At 36.5% G+C, this 21,294-nt stretch overlaps 1 protein-coding gene across 2 annotated transcripts in view; it reads right to left on the reverse strand.

Moving 5' to 3' along the window:
• Positions 1-21,294, reverse strand: part of Acss3 (acyl-CoA synthetase short chain family member 3) — a 185,620-nt gene that overhangs the window by 58,290 nt on the left and 106,036 nt on the right. For both annotated transcript variants that reach the window (XM_032912114.1, XM_032912106.1), the window contains exon 8: positions 13,767-13,918. In XM_032912114.1, the coding sequence (XP_032768005.1) occupies positions 13,767-13,918 (152 nt within the window). The remainder of the gene's footprint in view (positions 1-13,766; positions 13,919-21,294) is intronic.

The following is a 21,294-nucleotide window of genomic DNA, read 5'->3' on the forward strand; positions in this document are numbered from 1 at the left end:
AATAAATAAATAAAAATAAAAAAAAATCTAATATCTTTTGGATCCACCAGTAAAGAGCAATGAACATTTGAGACTTTAGAAATGGAAAGGGAAAAATGGAGGCAGACTACAAAGTATAAGCCATTTATTACCTCACTGTTTTCTTTGCTGAAACTTTTAAAAATTAATTAATATATTCATTTTACATCCCAATTGCAACTTATCCTCATACCTCTCCTCTCCCTACCTCTTCTTCCCTTTCTTCTTAAATAAGGGGAACCTCCCAAGGATATCAACCTCATTGGCCTATCAAGTTGTGGTAGGACTAGATTCATCTCCTATTGAGTCTACACAAGGCATCCCAGTTTGGTGTAAAGAATACAAAGATAGGCAACAGAGTCAGAGACAGCACCTGCTCCTTCTCTAAAGGGTCCCACATGATAGCCAAGTTGAATATATGTTCATAGGTGTATAGGGCCTAGTTTCATTCTATACATATTCTCTGGTGAGTAGTTCAATCTCTATGAGCTCCTGTGGGCCAGGTTAGTTGATTCTGTGAGTTTTCAGGTGGTACCCTTGACCCTTCTGGCTCCTTAAATCCCTCTTCCTTCTCTTTCATAAGATTCCCTGAGCTCAACCTAACATTTGGCCGTGGGTCTCTGTATCTGTTTTCGTTAGCTGCTTTGTGAAGCCACTCAGATGGCAATTATACTAGGCTCCTCTCTGCAAGTGTAGCACAATATCACTAATAATGACAGGGGTGGACTCTGTCTCATGGCATTGGTCCCAAGTGGAATGAATCTTTGGTTGGACATTCCCTCAATTTGTGCTCCAACTTTATCCCTCCTCATCTTGTATGTAGGGCAAATTGTGGGTCTAAGTTTTGGAGGCTAGGCTGTTGTTCCTATGCCTCCATTTTTAAGTCTTAACCTACTTACAAGATGTGGTGATTTCATGTTCCATATCCCCTATTTCTAGGATTCTTAGCTAGGGTCACCATCATAGTTTTGTAAGAATTTCCATTGTCCTAGGTTTCTAGGTCATCCCAGAGAAGCCCCATTCACCAATAGACAGAGTCAAAGAGCAATGTGTAATACCTATCAAACTTCCAACACAATTCTTTACAGACTTGAAAACACAAGCCTCAACTTTATATGGAAAAACAAAAGACCCAGGACAGTGAAAGCAATTCTGTACAATAAAAGGACTTCTGGTGGTATCACCATCCCTGATTTCAAGCTGTACTACAGAGCAATAGTAATAAAAACCCCATGGAGTTGGCATAAACACAGGCCATTTGATCAATGGAATTGAATCAAGGACCCAGAAGTAAAGTCAAACACCTATAGACACTTGATTATTGACAAGGAAGCCAAAACTAGACAAATGGGGAAAAAAAGAATGCATCTTAAACAAATGGTGCTGGTCTAACTGGATGTCGGCATGTAGAAGAATGCAAATAGACCCATATCTATCACCCTGCACAAAACACAAGTCCAAGTAGAGTAAAGACCTCAACATAAAACTGGATATGCTAACTCTGATAGAAGTAGGTGATAGTCTTAAATGCACCGGTTCAGGAGACAACTCCCAAAAAGAACACTACCAGCTTAGGCACTAATACCAAAAGTTAATAAATGGGACTCCATGAAACTGAAAAGTTTCTGTAAGGCAATGGATACCACCAATAAGACAAAACAGCAGCCTATAGAATGGGAAAATATCTTCATCAAAACTACATTTTACAGAGTACTGATATCCAAATAATATACAGAACTCAAGAGTTCAATAAAACAAATAACCCAATTAAAAATGGGGTACAGAGCTAAACAGAATTCTTGACAGAAAAATTTTTAATGTCTGAGGATTACTTAAAGACATGGTCAACATCCTTAGTCATCGGGAAAATGTTAATCACACAGACTCTGATAATCCATCTTATACCCGTCAGAATGGCTGAGATCAAACACTCAGAGGACATATACCCAAAAGGTGCTCCACCAAGGACATTTGCATGGCACCTTTAATCATAATAGCCAGAAACTAGGAAAAACCTAGATGTTTATCAACCTAAGAATGAATAAAGAAAATATGTACATTCATACAATGGAATACTACTTACTACTAAAAACAAGAACATCATGAAATGGATGGACCTAGAAAATCATTCTGTGTGAGGTAACCCAGACCCAAATTAACATGTATGGTATGTACTCACAGTTAAGTAGATATTGCCATCAATTACAGGATAATCATGTGACAATTCACAGACCAAAGAGGCTAAATAGTAAGAAGGATGTAATGGAGGATACTTGAATATCGCTGGGAAATAGATTTTAAAAGCTCAGAAACTGTAAGAAAACTGTGCTCACAGGATAAGAATTTTCCTAAGCTTTCAAACATTACACTGATATAAGAAAAGGCATTTATACATTCGAACAAATAGTAGAAAAGGATGTGGTAATATATCTGCAAGTCCATCTTGAGCTCCTGACACAGTATTACCTAGAACTTTTGGGGGAATCACCATCCCTGACCTCAAGCAGTATTACAGAGCAATAGTGATTTAAAAAAAAAAACAGAGACAGGAGGGTAGATCAGTGGAATAGAATTGAAGACCCAGAAATGAACCCACACACCTAGGGTCACTTGATCTTTGACAAAGGAGCTAAAACCATCCAATGGGGAAAAAACATAGCATTTTCAACAAATGGTGCTGGTTCAACTGGAGGTCAGCATGAAGAATGCAAATCGATCCATTTTTATCACCATGTACAAGGCTTAAGTCCAAGTGGATCAAGTTCCTCTACATCAAACCAAATACACTCAAACTAATAGAAGAAAATGTGTGGAAGAGCCTTACACACATGGGCACTGGGAGAAATTTCCTGAACAAAACACCAATGACTTATGCTCTAAGATCAAGAATCGACAAATGTGACCTAATAAAACTGCAAAACTTCTGTAAGGCAAAGGACCCTGTCATTAGGACAAAACGGCAACCAACAGATTGGAAAAAGATCTTTACCATTCCTACATCTGGTAGAGGGCTAATATCCAAAATATACAAAGAACTCAAGAAGTTAGACTCCAGAGAGCCAAATAACCCTATTAAAAGTGGGGTACAGAACTAAAAATAGAATTCTCAGGTGAGGAATATCAAATGGCTGAGAAGCACCTAAAGAAATGCTTATCATCCTTAGTCATCAGGGAAATGCAAACCAAAACAACCTTGAGATTCTACCTCACACCAGTCAGAATGGCTAAGATCAAAAACTCAGGTGACAACAGATGCTGGTGAGGATGTGGAGAAAGAGGAGCACTCCTCCATTGTTGGTGGGATTGCAAACTGTTACAACCACTCTGGAAATCAGTATGGAGGTTCCTCAGAAAATTGGATATTCCACTACCTGAGGACCCAGCTATACCTCTCGTGGGCATATACCCAAAAGATGCTCCAACGTACAACAAAGACACATGCTTCACTATGTTCATAGCAGCCTTATTTCTAATAGCCAGAAGTTGGAAAGACCCCAGATGCCCTTCAACAGAGGAATGGATACAGAAAATGTGGTACATCTACACAATGGAGCACTACTCAGCTATTAAAATCAATGACTTCATGAAATTCATAGGCAAATGGATTGAACTAGAAAATAGCATCCTGAGTGAGGTAACACAACCACAGAAAAACACACATGATATGCACTCACTGATAACTGGATATTAGCCCCAATGCTCAAATTCCCCAAGATACAATCCACAGACCACATGAAGCTCAAAGAGAAGGATGACCAAAGTACAGATGCCTTGCTCCTTCTTAAAGGTGGAGGCAGATTTTGGAGCAACAACTGAAGGAATGGCCATTCGGAGTCTGCCCTATATGTGATATATATATATATTCACTAAGCCTAGATATGATTGGCTAAGAAATGCATGCTGACAGGAACCGGATATAGATGTCTCCTGAGAGACACAGCCAGAGCATGTGAAATACAGAGGTGAATGCTAGCAGCAAACCATTGAACTGAGAATGAGACCCCCTTGGAGAAATTAGAGAAAGGATTGAAAGAGCTGAAGGGGCTTGCAACCCCTTAAGAACAACAATGTCAACCAACCAGAGCTCCCAGGAACTAAACCACTACCCAAAGACTATACACGGACTGACCCATGACTCCAACTGCATATGTACCAGAGAATAGCCTTGTTGGGCACCAATGGAAAATGGAAGCCCTTGGTCCTGTCAAGGTCTGACCCCCCCAGTGTAGGGAATGTGGGGGCTAGGAGAAGGGTGGGTCGATGGGGAAGGTAACACCCTTATAGAAGAAGGGGAGGTGGATGGGATAGGGAGCTTATGTCTGGGAAACCAGGAAAGGGAATAACATTTGAAATGTTAATAAAAATATCCAATAAAAAAATAAAAGAAAGAAAGCTAGAGTGAAAAAAAAGTCATCCTCCACAAGACGTTAGTTCAACTTCCAACCATTCAATGTCCAATTTGATAAAAATGTCTCTCCTTAGGATAGTTGGCTGCCAAATAATGATTCTTTTCTAGGGGTATCACAATTTAGATTCTCAAATATGACTGAATTACTTTTCATTTTACTAGAGAAAGTATCATAGAACCAAACACATATGACAGAAAGAAGTCAGGAAAATAGACAAAAATTCATGATTCTGATTATCAGATAGAGGCTTTAAACTAACTTTGACGAATAATAATACCATGCTAAAAGGCACATATAACATTAGCAGACCACAAGTAAACAGTAAGCCTGCACAGGTACATTTGCCATTATTTCAAAACACTTGTTTAAATAAAATTGTCACTTCCTAAGTTTTCTAAATAGTAGAGTAAGACTTCCTTCAGATCCTTCTATAAAGTCAGCATATCTATGAATCCCAAAGCAATAACTGTTTAGAAAAGAAGGCTAAAGGTTTTATTTTTATTACCTTAAAAATAAAAATTCCCCATTATTAGAGACATAAACTAAAATAAAGTACGTGGGTTTTTATGGAAGAAAAAAATCTCTCTATAGTGGTAGACAATTGTTATCATGTGTTTGTTTAACTGCTTAGACTATTTATTGAAAGTATAAGCCTAAACATTAACTTAATAATGGTAACGATGAGATTTCTGTGTCAGTTACAAAGCATTGACCAGTGAGAGGTGAGATGTTGATATTGAAGGATGTGCATGTAGAAGCAGACAATGTACAGGAATGAAAAGTTCTTTGCGTCAATGTTCTCATGATATAAACTGATATTCAAAGATCAAATGGCATCTATACACGGTGATACATTTCTTTCACGCCAATACAAGGAAAGCAGATCTCTGTGAATTTGAGGCAGGCCAAGTCTATACAATCAATTATAAATGAGCCAGGAAAAACTTTGAGACCTTATCTAAAGAAGATGAGGAGGAGGATGAAAAAGAGGAATATATTAGTAACCTTCAAATTATTAATGTTTTATAATTAGTATTCATTTATAGAGTCATCAATTTAATAACACTTTGTCCCTACACTGGTATTTGATGTTTTATTAATTTTTTCTTTAACTTTTGATTGTCATCATTCTTTTTTATGTTAACAAATAATTATGATTGACTTTTCAAATGTCAAGCAGAATGAATTCATCTAAGTTTAGAAAGCATAATGTATTGAATATTTTCATTTGTTTCAAGATTGTAAAGGTCATTTGACACATGATCTATGGTAAAAATTCAAATAAATATCAATAAAATTATTAAATCTAGCAAGTAACTTTAAAAGACAATCATAATGTTTGTGATTTAGAAGAAAAGTTATATTTCTGTGATATCAGAATAAACAAAGAAGAAATACAAAAAAACTACCATTGCTATACATGGAAATAAGTTTCTTAAATATAGTTAGGAAACAATGTGCAACATTTTTACAGCAAAACAGAAATCATTAATGTGTGAAACTAATCTTAAAATGAATAGATCCACTAGAATTAGGAATTGAAAATACATTTTCAGAAGAAAATCTTTCTTACTTCTCTTTTCTCATGTGTTTTTCTCTGTCTGTCTTTTCTGTCTGTCTCTGTGTGATTCTGTGTGTATATGCCTCTCTCTGCCTCTCTCTGTTTTTCTGTCTCTCTGCCTCTCCTTCTTTATCTCTATCTCTATCTCTATCTCTCTGTCTCTGTTTCTCTGTCTCTCTCTCTCTCTCTGTCTCTCTGTCTCTCTGTCTCTCTCTGTCTCTCTGTCTCTCTGTCTCTCTCTCTCTTTCTCTGTGTGTGTGTGTGTGTGTGTGTGTGTGTGTGTGTGTGTGTGTGCATACATCTGTTTATACTAAAAATGGAATACAAATAAAATCGGCCAAGAAGAGTCCCATCAAATTTGAAAGGTGAAGTTGAAGCATAACCATTACATTGTAATCTCCAGCTATAAAGACAACAATGTGAGAGTGGTGAATAGTAAGTCAGTAGGCCAGAAGAGTCAAAAGACACACTAAGAAGGAGTGGGAAGTAGGCAACAGAACTTATAAAATAGACCTGAAAGCAAAGAATAATCATGGAAATAAATGTTTTAACTGAAAACAAGTAGAAATAAGATGTGTCCTTTTCGTGTCATCTCAAAACTCAAGTCTTTACAGATTATAGTTCTAAGTTAGAAAGTGAAATAAAGTTTCTAAAGAAAATAACATTGAAAAGTATCTCCTGACATTAAATTGGGTGAAAAATCTTTGGATAGGGCAAGAAAGCACTAAGAATAAAGGGAAGTTTGATGAAATATATATACATATTTGAATAAAAATTTACCATAAGTTTCAAATAAGAATTCAATTACAAACTAAGATAAATAAATAGATGGATGGATGATAGATAATCTATACCAGACAGATATAGATACATAGACAGATGGAGATGGATAGAAAGAGATATAGATCCATGTTAGAGATAAATACATAAACAGGTAGATAGAGATACTATAAACAAGCAGATAATAGATGATAAATAAACAGATTAGATAGATACAGATTATGGCAGTAATAGATAATGATAGATATATACATAAATACCTACATATACTCATTGATAGACATACAATTTCAAATGGCCTCTAACAATAAGACATTAACATTTTGAGATGCAAATTCAGGACATAAGATGCTGTTTTCACAAGACAATAAGTGATACATTTTTTAAATTGACCAAAACATAATATTCCAATAAAGCCATGAAAACTAGAACAATCATATTCTGCAAATAGGTATGTAAATTAATGGACAACTTCTGGAAGCTATTTGCCTGTTTACTACATGCCATATTCTTACACATGCCCAATACCAAATGGTATGTATAATATTCTTGTTTGCCTATAAAGAAGACATCAGCTGCATTCTGGAAATGACAAAAAATTATTCAGCTGATGACGTATTAGTGCACACTGTATTAGAGAACATACAGAGAACTGGGCGGTTTAGGAAGGGCAAGTTTAAGAGAAACAAAGGCAATAAACAAATTTATAGTCACAGAGGAACAACAGATTGAAGACATACATTGTGAAACATTGTGACACATGCTTAGGATGTAAGATAGTCTTGAAAATGATGAATTTGGATAAGATACTGGTAACAATGTGAGGTAATATGTATTAATTATCTAAGTTTAGTAATTTAATTATATAAAAATACTCCCAATTTCAGCAATTAAATAAAAAGTACAAACAATACATCTGTAAAATAAGAAAATGAAATGGCCTACTTGTGAATGCCGTAGACCTGAATTCTCTTTCTTCCTCCTAATATTTGGGAGTCCTTTCCTAGTTATTTCACTAAATAAATGATATTCCTGTTCTTTCACTTTTACCTACTGAGCCTCATAATGTGAATATTTGTCTGCTTAATGGCGTCCTTGCTGCCCATCAACTGTCCCCACTCTTTTTAATTCTTGTTTCCTTTTTGGTCCAGTCACATGAAGAATTAGTTACAGCTTCAACTTTTCTTCTGCTCTATCAGATTTACAGTTAAAACTCTAAATTGCTTACTCTATTTGATCGACTTAATTCTTCAGCTTCAAGGATTGTCTCTCTGTTATGAAATCTACCTTTCCATTATATTGCTTATGACTGTGGCAGTTCAAGAATTGTTTCCTTGAGGTCCGTTACTGGAAAATCCTATTCTACTGTGGTGTCTTGCCGCAGCTTTTCATATTCTTTGGGTCTGTTCATTACATCTGTGTTCAAGACTACAATTACTTTACCCAAACATTACAAGGTGGCTTCCAGAGATAAAAAAGGTTTCTCCTTGCAGGGACCCGAGGATACTGGTTGGTTGGTCAGAATATGACAGTTGTTGCTGCATGGCCCAGTGGTCTAGTCTTTATGTGGTTACTGAGAGGTGATCAGTGTTAACAATGCCTATGGATGTGTTGATGACTTAGGTTAGGGAGTTGATGACAGTGATGTTGGCTGCATAGACAGTTAAGAAAAAGTATTTAAAGATAACTTGTTTTGTTGATGGGTCAGACAAGGCATGTAGGCATTCAGTATAGCACTGGCATCCAAACACTCAAAGAGGTGGAAACGGAATCCTGAAATCAGAATACTGTGAAGTTCTATAGAACTTCTGAAGAGAGGCACAAGTAGACTCTTCTTGCGCAACTGAATCAAGCTGACATACCACACCCTGTAGGTCTGTGGCATACCTCAACCGTACAGATTCCAAAAATGGGATGGAACACAGGTTCTGATGGTGGTGATAGGAAAAGTTGCAGAGCACAGATCTGGCATGGTCCAGGGAAGGAAGAAAATGCTTCTGAGCCTATGCTGTGGTAAGTCTAGCATAGCTGCAATGCAAGAATAAATACTAGCAAGACACAGTGACAGGTCAGACTATGAGGGGATGAGAAAGCACATGGTGTTGAGTCTGAGCACTGGAGTCGGTCTCCCATGGCAACAGGCTATTCTCTGAATTAGGGAACAAACAGAAGCAGTGTCTTTCTTCCCTTGAGATCCTTCCATACTAGCAAAGGTTTGAGCACAGGGTATCAGCATGTGACTAGTAATTCCAGTCTAACCTCTCAGCAGCAATGTTAGATGTATTATCCCTTTTGTCAGGAAGGTCACTGATATGTAATTTGGTTTTTGATTTATGATGGGAGTAAAATGCAATCTCATTTAATTTAGAATATTCTTCTGCATCCATGAAAGTTAAGAACCTGTCATGCTCCAGCTCCCGTGCTCATGAACTCATTTTACTCCTCGCCCATTTCTTTACTGAGTTGTCCTTTTCCTTACTGAGGATATTTATATATTCTGTATATTAAATATTTAATGGTTGTATATGTCATAAACATCTTCTCTTGGTATATGTCTTTTAATTTTTTTTAAAAAATGGATGGACAATTGAACAAATGATGGTAGTCAAATTTCACGAAAATTTTCCTTAACGGTTTGTGATGCATACTTTTTTTTTAATTAACTTGAGTATTTCTTATATACATTTCGAGTGTTATTCCCTTTCCCGGTTTCCGGGCAAACATCCTCCTAATCCTTCCCCCTCCACTTCTTTATGGCTGTTCCCCTCCCCATCCTCCCCCCATTGCCGCCCTCCCCCCAACAATCACGTTCACTGGGGTTCAGTCTTAGGGACCCAGGGCTTCCCCTTCCACTGGTGCTCTTACTAGGATATTCATTGCTACCTATGAGGTCAGGCCCAGGGTCAGTCCATGTAGTCTTTAGGTAGTGGCTTGGTCCTAGAAGCTCTGGTTGGTTAGCATTGTTGTACATATGGGGTCTCGAGCCCCTTCAAGCTCTTCCAGTTCTTTCTCTGATTCCTTCAGCGGGGGTCCTATTCTCAGTTCAGAGGTTTGCTGCTGGCATTCGCCTCTGTATTTGCTGTATTCTGGCTGTGTCTCTCAGGAGCGATCTACATCCGGCTCCTGTCGGCCTACACTTCTTTGCTTCAACTATCTTGTCTAATTGGATGGCTGTATATGTGTGGGCCACATGTGGGGCAGGCTCTGAATGGGTGTTTCTTCTGTCTCTGTTTTAATCTTTGCCTCTCTCTTCCCTGCCAAGGATATTCTTGTTCCCCTTTTAAAGAAGGAGTGAAGCATTCACATTTTGATCATCTGTCTTGAGTTTCATTTGTTCTAGGCATCTAGGGTAATTCAAGCATTTGGGCTAATAGCCACTTATCAATGAGTGCATACCATGTGTGTTTTTCTGTGATTGGGTTACCTCACTTAGGATGATATTTTCCAGTTCCAACCATTTGCCTATGAATTTCATAAAGTCATTGTTTTTGATAGCTGAGTAATATTCCATTGTGTAGATGTACCACATTTTCCATCTCTCACCTCAGCTGTAGCACTTGGCAGAGCAGGCCCTAGGCTTGGCAGCACAATAGAACTGGCTTTGGTGGCTGGGGAGCAAGTGATCCACACCTGAGGGAGTGACTACCAGAGAGCTGGCCTTGCCTCTCACCTGCCCTGTGGTTTGGATGTGGGGAAGATGACCTCTCTAATTTGCCACCTGAGGCAGCCAGAAGAGATGGCAATATGGTCATGAGAGCAGAGCTGGCTCCACTTCTTGCTGGCTGTGTCCTCTGGAGGGTGAGCCTTACTCCTTGACTGGGCACACAGTAGAGTTGGCTCCATTGGCATGAGTCAGCCCTGAGCTCATGAGAGCAGAAGAGCTGGCTCTACGTCTTGCCAACCACAGCAGTGGGTAGTCTAACAGCAGCAGTGTAGGAGAGCTAGAAGGCTGAACAACTCAGCCACCCTCCAGGCCTAGATCCAGAGTGTAGAGTTGGCTCACCCCATCCTCTAAGCCATTTTTGATCTGCTGGAGCATAGGAAGGTCACATAGGTCCAAAGCTGCTGGATCTCCATGACACAAGGCAACACGAAATGTCATAGAGAAGTCCCAGTGAGGATCCAGTATTGATAGTGTAGTAAGAGTCAGAGGCCTCGAACAAGACCAATGACACATTGAGATGAACATTTCCAAGTAAAGATGTATGGACACACTGTGACACACTACAGCTTCCATGATGAAATGCGTTTTATACTATCTGTTTGCGTGTTTGTTTATTTATTTATTTATTTATTTATTTCCTTTTTGAGGGTAGGTTACAAAGGCAGAGGGCAGATTCAAAGGGACGGAGAGATGAGTGGGATTGGCGTACATGACATGTAACTCACAAAGACCCAATAAGGAAGTTTTTTAAAAAATGAGAGAAATATCAAAATCTCATTTCCCTTATAACCTTGATCTATCAAACTAGTCTTGATATATTTTTAAATGGTATTTGGGGAATACTACCTTTCTGTGCTTAATAAACCAGTTGGCACTTTCTATCTAAGTCTCCCATTTCGCTGGTTTGTTCATCCACTTCTATGAATGTTCTTTCATGGAAATGTGGGAACGGGAAGTGTTTTCAGCACAATAATGGTTTCCCAAGTCAAAGGGTTTCATAGTCTTCCCACATGTCATGGGTCACAACCCCTTCCCACAGTCAAAACAGTATCTTATACATTTTCTCAATACATAGCAAAGATTACTCTTGTATTTTGAAATAACTGTTAACCATTACTTTCTTTTACTCTTAATTCTGGCTTCTACTCAAGCACAACATCCCATCATGGTTATACAGGGGTTATGTAAATTCACTAATATATCTCTTCACTATGGTATTGATTGTTTTGGGCCCCTATCCATCCTACCACATGCATACTTTTCCTTAAGGAAAGTCTTTAAAATTAAGTTTTGTTAGTATTGCCCATTTGTTTCCTTTTCTATTTTATCTTTAATCTTACCCAGGGAGTATTAATGTATTAAACATGGTGTTACTATTGCACATATAGTTGTATGAGAAGGTTTAAATTTTTGATACTCAACCTTTGACCCAAGTTTAACCTTTATTACTTTTTTTGCAATAAAACAGTTGGAATTGATTAAACTTTTCTGTTTTCACTGTACCCTTAGTTGCTAAGTGGGAATCTTTTAAACAGTTCAATGGTGACATCATTGTGAAGGTTATAAATATGAAAAGGAAAAGATACTTTTATTACATGAAGGTCAAAAACCCTTTGTGTATGGTGATACATTATCTTAATTGTAACCGTACATCCCTGTGGTTTAACTAAATGTGAAAATCCTGTTGAGATTGCCTGAATTAGTTTCTTCCTGGAGAGATTCATAAATCCTCAGGTACTAGATTTACTCAATGGCAAAATTAAAATAATGCTCACAGTGTCTACATACAAAAAAGAATTCTTCCGCTAAATGAGACACTAAGCCATTTGTCTCTGGTACACATTGTGTTCACTCATTAATAAGAGTATTTTCAAGATTGGGTGTGCTTATAAATTAAAGTCTTCTAAGCATTTAAGCATTCCTAAATATCAATTAAAAATATAAAAATGTGCCATCATAAATACCACTGATTTGTATCGATAGAGGTTTTTGTCAGTAGACTTATGATAAATTCTTATATCCTATGAGTAGTTATTTATGTGAAAAGTGATAATTTTACTGAGCATTACTGTGTGGAATATGAAATATAAAATCTATGTATGAATAGGAACACTAAAGAAAACAAATGACATTGTAGCCTTCTGGCAAATGTAACTCCATGCTTTACTTTCAAACAATAAGGGTATATTATGCTCGTGAATAGACATTTAAGAAAATAAATACCTTATCAACACCTCTACAGTTATCTTAGGATATGCATACTACATAAGTTCTAGAGTATTTTAGCCAAAATCTATTTTTCTATAGTCGGCATTGAAGTTAGGGACAACCTAAGTGTGATAAATGAAGGTTCAAAATGAAGAGAAATAGAATATTGTGGTGCACGAGTCACATTATGCACATTTATAAGAAGTAAGACTGCATTGTTTACATTATGTATATTTTAGTAAATCTAGCTTTATTGTACATCTAAAAATCTATAATTTTAGATATGAGTAAACAAAACTAAGAATCCTGCAGATTAAAAACCTATTTATCACAGCAGCTGAGTGTATGGTATCTATTTTAATTACTTCAGGCCACAGAAGCCTATCATTTAAAAATCATGACATTTAACTTTAAATATTCAAACTATATTAATTAAGCCTAATCTTTAACATGAGAAAAACAAAACTCTATCAGAGGGTTGGAAAGAGCCTTAAGGATGTAAATTGTAATAATTACACTTGAAGATATACATCGTAACTAATGAAATCAACAAAATAACAAAAGTATCTATGGTATCTGCAGCATACCATTACAAAATTGAAGTGGGATAATTGGTCTCATTACAAACAGATGTAATCTGGACAATAATATTATGTCTATGTGCATTCAGGTAAAGTATCTCTTCATTTAAGACATGCTTATATTACTATTTCTAGAAGACAGTTAAGTTCTGAAATAGCAGGTATCTGAAATCATAATCAGAATTTTGCTCTTAATTAAAAGATAAGCAGTCACCTGAAAGAGAAAAAAAGAGAGAGGGAAGGAAAAAGGAAAGGAAAGGAAGGAAGGAAGGAAGGAAGGAAGGAAGGAAGGAAGGAAGGAAGGAAGGAAGGTGTTCTTGTTTGAGTTGAATTGAAACAAACAGGACTATAGTACTTAAAAATATGGGAAGTTATCCAACCGTCTGAGTTACATACACAGAGTCATTCTTAACAATCTTGTGAATATTTTACTCTTTCTATGGAGGTACTACAGAACCGAAAAACATTGCTCAGTTGTATTTTGACTGCAGTTACGTTTTTACTGCTGTTTCTAATGGAATTTGCCCTGTGCATCTCTACTTCACCTTGTCAGAGAGTACTGCTTCCCCAAGGCTGCCCCAGGGTCCTGTTGACGGATGGCTCTAATTGCGGTTGGTGCTGTAAACAAGGCAGCCACTCCATGCTCTGCGAGCACACGGAAATAAGCGCCGGCATCCGGTGTTCCCACAGGCTTCCCCTGTGATGAGATTCATTTAAAATGTCACTGGTTAAATGTCTTATATTTCAGCGACAGTTCTATACATACACATTTAATGCAGCAATATTAACAAACGTAGCTTCTCGACAAATTTTAATTCTACAGCATTACTTTTTTCTGTCATAGTTTAAAACTAAGTGAAAAAAACCCAGGTTATTTTCTCCCTTTCAGGATTTTGGGAGCTTTTAAATTGAAATTAATTTTTTTCAGTTTTTTTAAAGATAATGATTTGGAAGTATGTATCACATTGAAATTAGAAACATGATAGAATCTTCTCTATGTCAATAAATTATATGTTTACAGTATATATATTATATGTTATATATGTCTATTATATATTATATATTTAACTATATGTATGAATATAAACAACACAAATAATTACATATAATATATAATTATATTATAATTAATACCTTATTATGTATAAATAATATATTTATATAATTAAACACTTATGTATTTCCTTATATATTATATATTTATTTATATATTCATATTTTTAGATATTATATGGATTGAATTTTCTGCTGTAGACTAAATGAGAAATATTGTTTTCTCGATGTTAATGCATTTATAATTTCCAACATTAAAAGTTATAAGTGCAATTCTTTAGAAAAAAATTTTAAATCACAAGGATTCCTGTGCCTCCCCAATTAAAGTTCTGACTCTGAGGAAAGAAACCTCTACAAATTAAAAACTCTGCATGCTTTTGGTCTTAAAAATGACTATATATATAATATATTATATGTTATATGTTATATGTTATATGTTATGTGTTATGTTACGTGTAATGTGTTATATGTTATGTGTTATGTGTTAGGTTATGTGTTATGTGTTATGTGTTATGTGTTATATGTTATATGTTATATGTTATATATTCACACATGTGCGCGTGTGCGCGCGCACACACACACATATTCATATATATCAACTGAAGGATAATGTATAAAAACATAGTGATGCTGGAAATTATCTAACTCGAAAGCACAATATATTTTGGTAGATGCTCTTTTAAAAACAAGCAGGAAAGATTTAAAGAATAGACCAGTAATTTCCCAGCTACTTTGAGTGTCCATAAGTCTTGACTCATCCCTATGCTGTCATTTGTCCGTCTCCTCTTGTCATTGCTAGACCTCCTGTTCTTAGACCAAGGTGCCTAGACTAGTAATGTATGTTGAATAAAAGTGTATACACCTTACACAGTAAAACATATTAGACACAGATTAAAATAAACAACAGAAAACAATTATCTTAGTTCATTTCTGCTTCCTTGAATATGACGGAATACATAGACACTTCTGAAAGATGGGGGACCTTACATAATATTTGCTGAGCTCCACTGATCAAATCTCCTCTAAGCTTCCCATGGATCTTTGGTTCTAGAAAACTCTCATGGTAAAATCTAAACTAAGGCAGGCAGAGGAATTTGCTTACAGCAAACTGAGAAATCTCTTCAAACAGAGAATGAGAAAAGAACTGACAACCAGTGTGGTGGTTTGAATAAGAATGAACCCAATAGGATCCTGTAGTTTAGCACTTGCTCTTCCGTGGGTGGAACTCTCTGGGACAGACTGGGAGGTATGGCTTTGTTGGAGGAGGTGTGCCCCTGGGGAAGGGTTTTGTGCTTTCAAAAGCCCATGATGTACACAGTTAGCTCTCTCTGCTTTGTGGTTATAGTTCAAGTTGTGAGTTCTCCAGTACTGCTCCAGCAACATGCCTACCTTCCTGCCTGCCATGCTCCCCACAAGAATGATCATGGAGCCTAACCCTCTGAAACTGTAAGCCCCAAATGAACTTTTGTTCTGTAACTTGCCTTGATTATGGTATACTATCATGGCAATACAAAAGTAACTAAGACAATCAATTTGAGGGAATGTCATAACTGGATAGTAATTTAGGTTCAGTTTTTATTTCAAAAGGTTTTTGATAAGACATGATTAGGGCTGAGAGGGTTTTTTTTGTTTGTTTGTTTCTGTTTTTAAATAATCACCATTAATGTTCTTTAATGTAACTATATTTCTTCTCTTTAAATGGAATAACCTTTTAGGCCTCTTATGGGACTCTAATGCTTTCACTCTCGAAATTTAAATACCATCTATTACAACTAGAAATTCACTGTAATGAATTCTAGAATCAATTTCCACTTACATCATCGCCCCTCTATATGGATCAGTAAATTCGACTACTAAAGCAAGCTGTCTGTTACAGGCCCGCAATGCGTGCACATAATGTGAGATAAATATTGAAGCTGTAAGACCATCGGTCAGGAATGATATTACAACTTTATTCTTTCTCATAAAGTGAGGTGAATGCTCTCGGTTTACATGTCTTCAAAGTATCATAAGCATCAATCAATCTTATGGGCACTGGATAGTGATTTGGAAAAACCTGACTTTACCCACCTAAAAAATGATTTATAAAATAAGTCTTATGCAATTGACTTCCCCTGTCATCTTCTTATGTTCTTGCCCACTAAGTAAGGACAAACAACTCTGTCAATATTTGCTTGATAAGTCAACAATAACAAGATGAACTCTTAAAATTGTGTAACTACCTCTAAAGAAGCTGTCTATGGTCAATTGAAATAGAATCTCACTGCCTGACAGGGTCAGAAGAAAATGATACGGAGTCAAACTTGACACTTGTATTTATGTCAGCGAAGAGAAGGCATGTCACAATGAACGTAGTGTGCCATATGGGACTATCTCCACACAAGACGTGCTTTGAGTCCTTTATAATGCCTTCAGCTAGTCACAGCTGGTAATAACAAAATGATACACTAAATATTAGAAATGTTACTCAAATATTTTATGAATAATATGGGTCTATGACTATGTTACAATTCTGATGATGTGTCAAATAAATATATACCAATATTACATTTACTCAGCATTGGACTGGAAAAATCATATGCAGAGTTACTACCAGGAGCCTGTGAAGTAACATATTAAGTCTCATAATTCATTGTTCACTAATTGAACTAGAACATTTCTGTTGTTTTGATTATTTTTCTCCCCATTTTCCAGAAGAAAATTAAATATTATAAAAACATTTTCCTATTTTAAAATTACTGAAAAATATATTTTATTTATTTTTCCAAATAATTTCTATATAATCCCAAGACCGATTAGAAGAAAATAACGCCAAAGAAAATATTTTCCGTAAAACAGTGTGATACCTGAGTAAATACTTTTATTAGTATTTACTAATAAATACTAGTAATTTATTAGTAAATAATAATTACTACTAATTATTATTTACTAATAAAGAATTAGTGATACCTGAGTAAATACTTTTGTTAATATCAGGCAGAGCCTGGCTAGACATTTCATTAGAAATCATAAAACACCTAGATATTATAAAAATAAATTGTGTTAGATTAATCATAGACTTAATGAACATTTATTGAGCATGCACTATTGGTTAGTTAGATATGGACACAATTTTGTAAAAATCTAGGGAAGGCCCTACACTCATGTATAACTTAAAATGTGACAAAAAATAATGCGGAAGTATACATACATACTTATAAATAATCAGATAGCCGATGCTACAGGGTGTGTGCACAGTAAATTGAAGGCATACAGGACTATTAATGCTGTCAGTTTATTGCCACTGGATTGTTTCAAAACACACTGAAGCAAATTCCAGGAGCATGTTTCTTTATGAACATTAAATAAACGTGACATCAATACCTTGTTGATTTTATTGGGTACTCGTTCCTCGTGCCCTTCGGCATAAGCATGAGCATCTACAAAGATGTGCACATAAACAAAATATGACCTTTGAAATGCCTCTCAAATGCACCAAATAATGCAGTCACTATGCTAAAAATGACCCCAATTTCCATACCTCTCATTTCAGTGACTCGCAATAGGCAATCGCTCAATTTAAAAATACAATTCTAAAGTTGCGATATTGAAAAGCAAACAAAAATAAACCAAAAGCAAAATGCAGCGAAAATCAGCATTTGAAAGTTGTAAAACCTATGCTCAAATCCATGTCATTGCTTCTTAACTGTATACCTTTGAATGACCTTCTCTCAAGTAGTAGGGCATGATGGGTTCTCGATGACTGGTAATGCAGAGATTCTACAGCTCCATTTATTACACATCTTATGTACGTATGTGTTTGTTTAAGGACATACACACACACACACACACACACACACACACACACACGCACGCACACACGCGCACACAAAGTGGGGGTGCAGAGAGAGAATGCATAGGCATGTATATCCTGCAGGACGCATGTGGAAATCAGAGGACTAATCTTAGGAGTGAGTTCTCTCCCTCTACCCACAAACCAATTCAAATCCTCAGAATTCCACACAAACACCTCTACCCCCTGATCCATCTTGCCAGCCCACACAATGTAAGTTTTTAATATCAGTTTCATAAAGTAGCAGTTACTATTATTAGCTAGACTTATAAGTGGTTAGCAACATTTCACAGTACAAACACCAAGATATATATATTATATATGTATATACATACATATATATGTATATATATGATATATACATATTCCAAATTAACTTCACTGTATAATTTTCTACCACTTTAAGACTCAGCCCACTATTAATGGACCACAGATGACAAGGTTCTGGTTAGAAAAGCAAGGAACCATTCAACTCCATGCATATTTACGTTATCAATATTATCAATATTATGATAATTACATTTATCAATATTAAATCCTTGAAAAATGAAAGTGGAACAGAGAGAGCCTCATCAAAAGAAAGACAAACATCCAAGTGAAATTTGTGAATTCTAAACAAAGTGAAGCCCTTTATTACAAACCATGCGAGTTTGTTGGTGGAGGTCATTCCTCCTTGTAGTTTTCAGGCTTTGATAGAAACATTTTTGAGTCCAGGGCAGTGCTCGCCTATGTTTTTGCAAGCTTAGAAATACATCTAGTTTCTTTTTGAAGACTATTTTGGAGAATGTCACCCAAGGCATGTTTTCCCGAGGTTTTGAGGCGAAGAGAACATTGTGCGTCAGCCGGTGTGAATTTCCTCTCAGCAGACAGGTGCTGCCGAGCACTGCTTTGTTTGTTTTGGAATAGTGCTGGGGCTGGCAACGGCATTTGTTAAGTTTCTACTTCATGTCATATGCCATTACCAGAGCACGAATATTTTGGCTCACAACATTTAAACTTGATACCTACTAAAACATAAGCAAATCTCCAACATCCACTATTTAATGGAAGAAGTCAGAATGCAGAATAGCGTATGGCATTTGTTCAGTGCTGTTTATACGTAACAGAAAATATATTGCTGATACACTAATATATACATGTGTACATATAGATGTATATATGTATATGTGTGATATCATACACACACACCCAAACACACACATATACACACACATGCTTGTACACACACATACACACACACACACACACACACACACACACACACACACACACACGACCAAGACTTGACTTTACACTAATTTTAAAATCTGGAAATGGAGAAAAGATAAAATTTTCTTGTATGTCTTTTTCTATTCTTTGAAACATGAAAGGATCAGATAGAGATCTTTAATGGCTAAGGATCTTTTCCATGGTTTCAGAGCTGGCCACACTTTTTATTAAATGACTGGGGATTCATCCCTGAGAGGTTAATCCTCCTGTCCAGGCAGTCATTAGTTGTTTTTACTTCTTTGTCTAGAGGTAGAGCCCAATCCAGTTAACCATTTCCACATCAGGACGTCTGTGATATTGTCATTGTATATATTTTGTTTATGTAGACTTTCTGTTTTCTAATTGGTAATTTCTTGCTTTATTCACTGAAAAATTTAATTTTATCAGAGATATAGACTTATAGGAAAAGACATTTTAGACCCAGGGCTCAGAACTATTCATGGCTTCCAGCATTCACTGAGGGCTTTAGGATTAAATATCTCATGGAATGGTAGAGCACTAGTGTGTGTGTGTGTGTGTGTGTGTGTGTGTGTGTGTGTGTGTGTGTGACATTCATGTCTGTTAAGTACATCATGTACTATGTGGTATGAATAATGTCCACATATTGGAACTTTAATACCTATTATAGACTGTGGAGGAGGAAGGGGCCTTTAAAGAGACATTTAGATGGCAGAAGTTCTATTCACCTTCATGAATTGAATAACTGCTATCCACAATCTGCACGAGTGGATTTGTTCTCTCATCTAGCTATTCTTCTACAACTTGAGGACAGTTCCAGTCCCCTGCCCGTGGGGTACAACGTTCCATGTTGCAAACAAACAATAGGTATTCCTTACCCTTAAAAAACTGTGAGAAATAAATATCTACTCTTAAATTTACTCAGTCTGTGGCCTACTGTTAGAGTAGTCCTAAATGAATGTACCCTGAATAACTGTAGCTGTCTAATTTCAGTTGTTGTTGTTGTTTATTTTGCTCTTTACCTGTCTTTTGCCAAACTAAGCACACTGGGTCTTAGAATGAGACTATTCCCAGTGAAGACACCATTGCCTCCATATAGGTGATTAGCATCTACGTATCTCCAGAAATAGAATCTTACTTCTGGAAGCGTTAATGTCAAGTAAATGATACAGCGCATGCAATTGGCAACTCTGCAAGCCTGGTGCTGAGCTAATTAGAGGTCTGACATATTTAGCATTCTCAGTAGTCACAGAGAGCATTTATCCTCGGCACAGCTAGTAGTTCACAGCTTCTAGTAGGATGGTTTTTACCCCTGTGCTCGTCCATGCTAATTGATTTTCAATCACTCTGCTTCCATGTACTAGAGGGAAACATTAAGTTTTTTTTTTTATTCACAGTGATCACTGAGTGTGTGCTATTAGTAGACAAGTTAAATAGCTTCTTGCTAATCACACAAGCTGACTTCTGCACAAGCAAAGAAGCACTATATACTCACTGTCGGAGGGTGTATGATTCCAAAGTCCTTCCCCATGTCCAGCACTGACCACAAACCTCAAACCTGCTCATATTTTTCCATAAAAACAAGCTCTTCAATCCTTCAAAATTCTGTAAACCTTGTCCTACAGGTGACTCCAGACACACCAGTCCCTGCAGCCCACTTTAGCCACCCTGACTCACCTGCCTAGCGTGTGATACTGTTCTACATCTATGTTGAGACCTATTTCCCGCTGTCCTTCAGTGCACTTTGCTTTTCTGTTTCCCCTACTGTCTCTCAGATTTCCTAACTCTTATAGTTACATGGCTTCCCCTTCTTAAGCCTCCAAATCTTCACCCAACTTCTCTTCTTAATGTTCTTTTCTACGAGATTCTTGATTAACTTGGAGAATTAAAATATTAATCCTGCTAGCTATTGAGTTTTCCACAGCTTCAAAATTGACACTTCAGTTTCAGACAGATGTGTG

The sequence above is a fragment of the Rattus rattus genome, chromosome 1 (assembly GCF_011064425.1).
Source record: "Rattus rattus isolate New Zealand chromosome 1, Rrattus_CSIRO_v1, whole genome shotgun sequence".
NCBI classification, from domain to species: domain Eukaryota; kingdom Metazoa; phylum Chordata; class Mammalia; order Rodentia; family Muridae; genus Rattus; species Rattus rattus.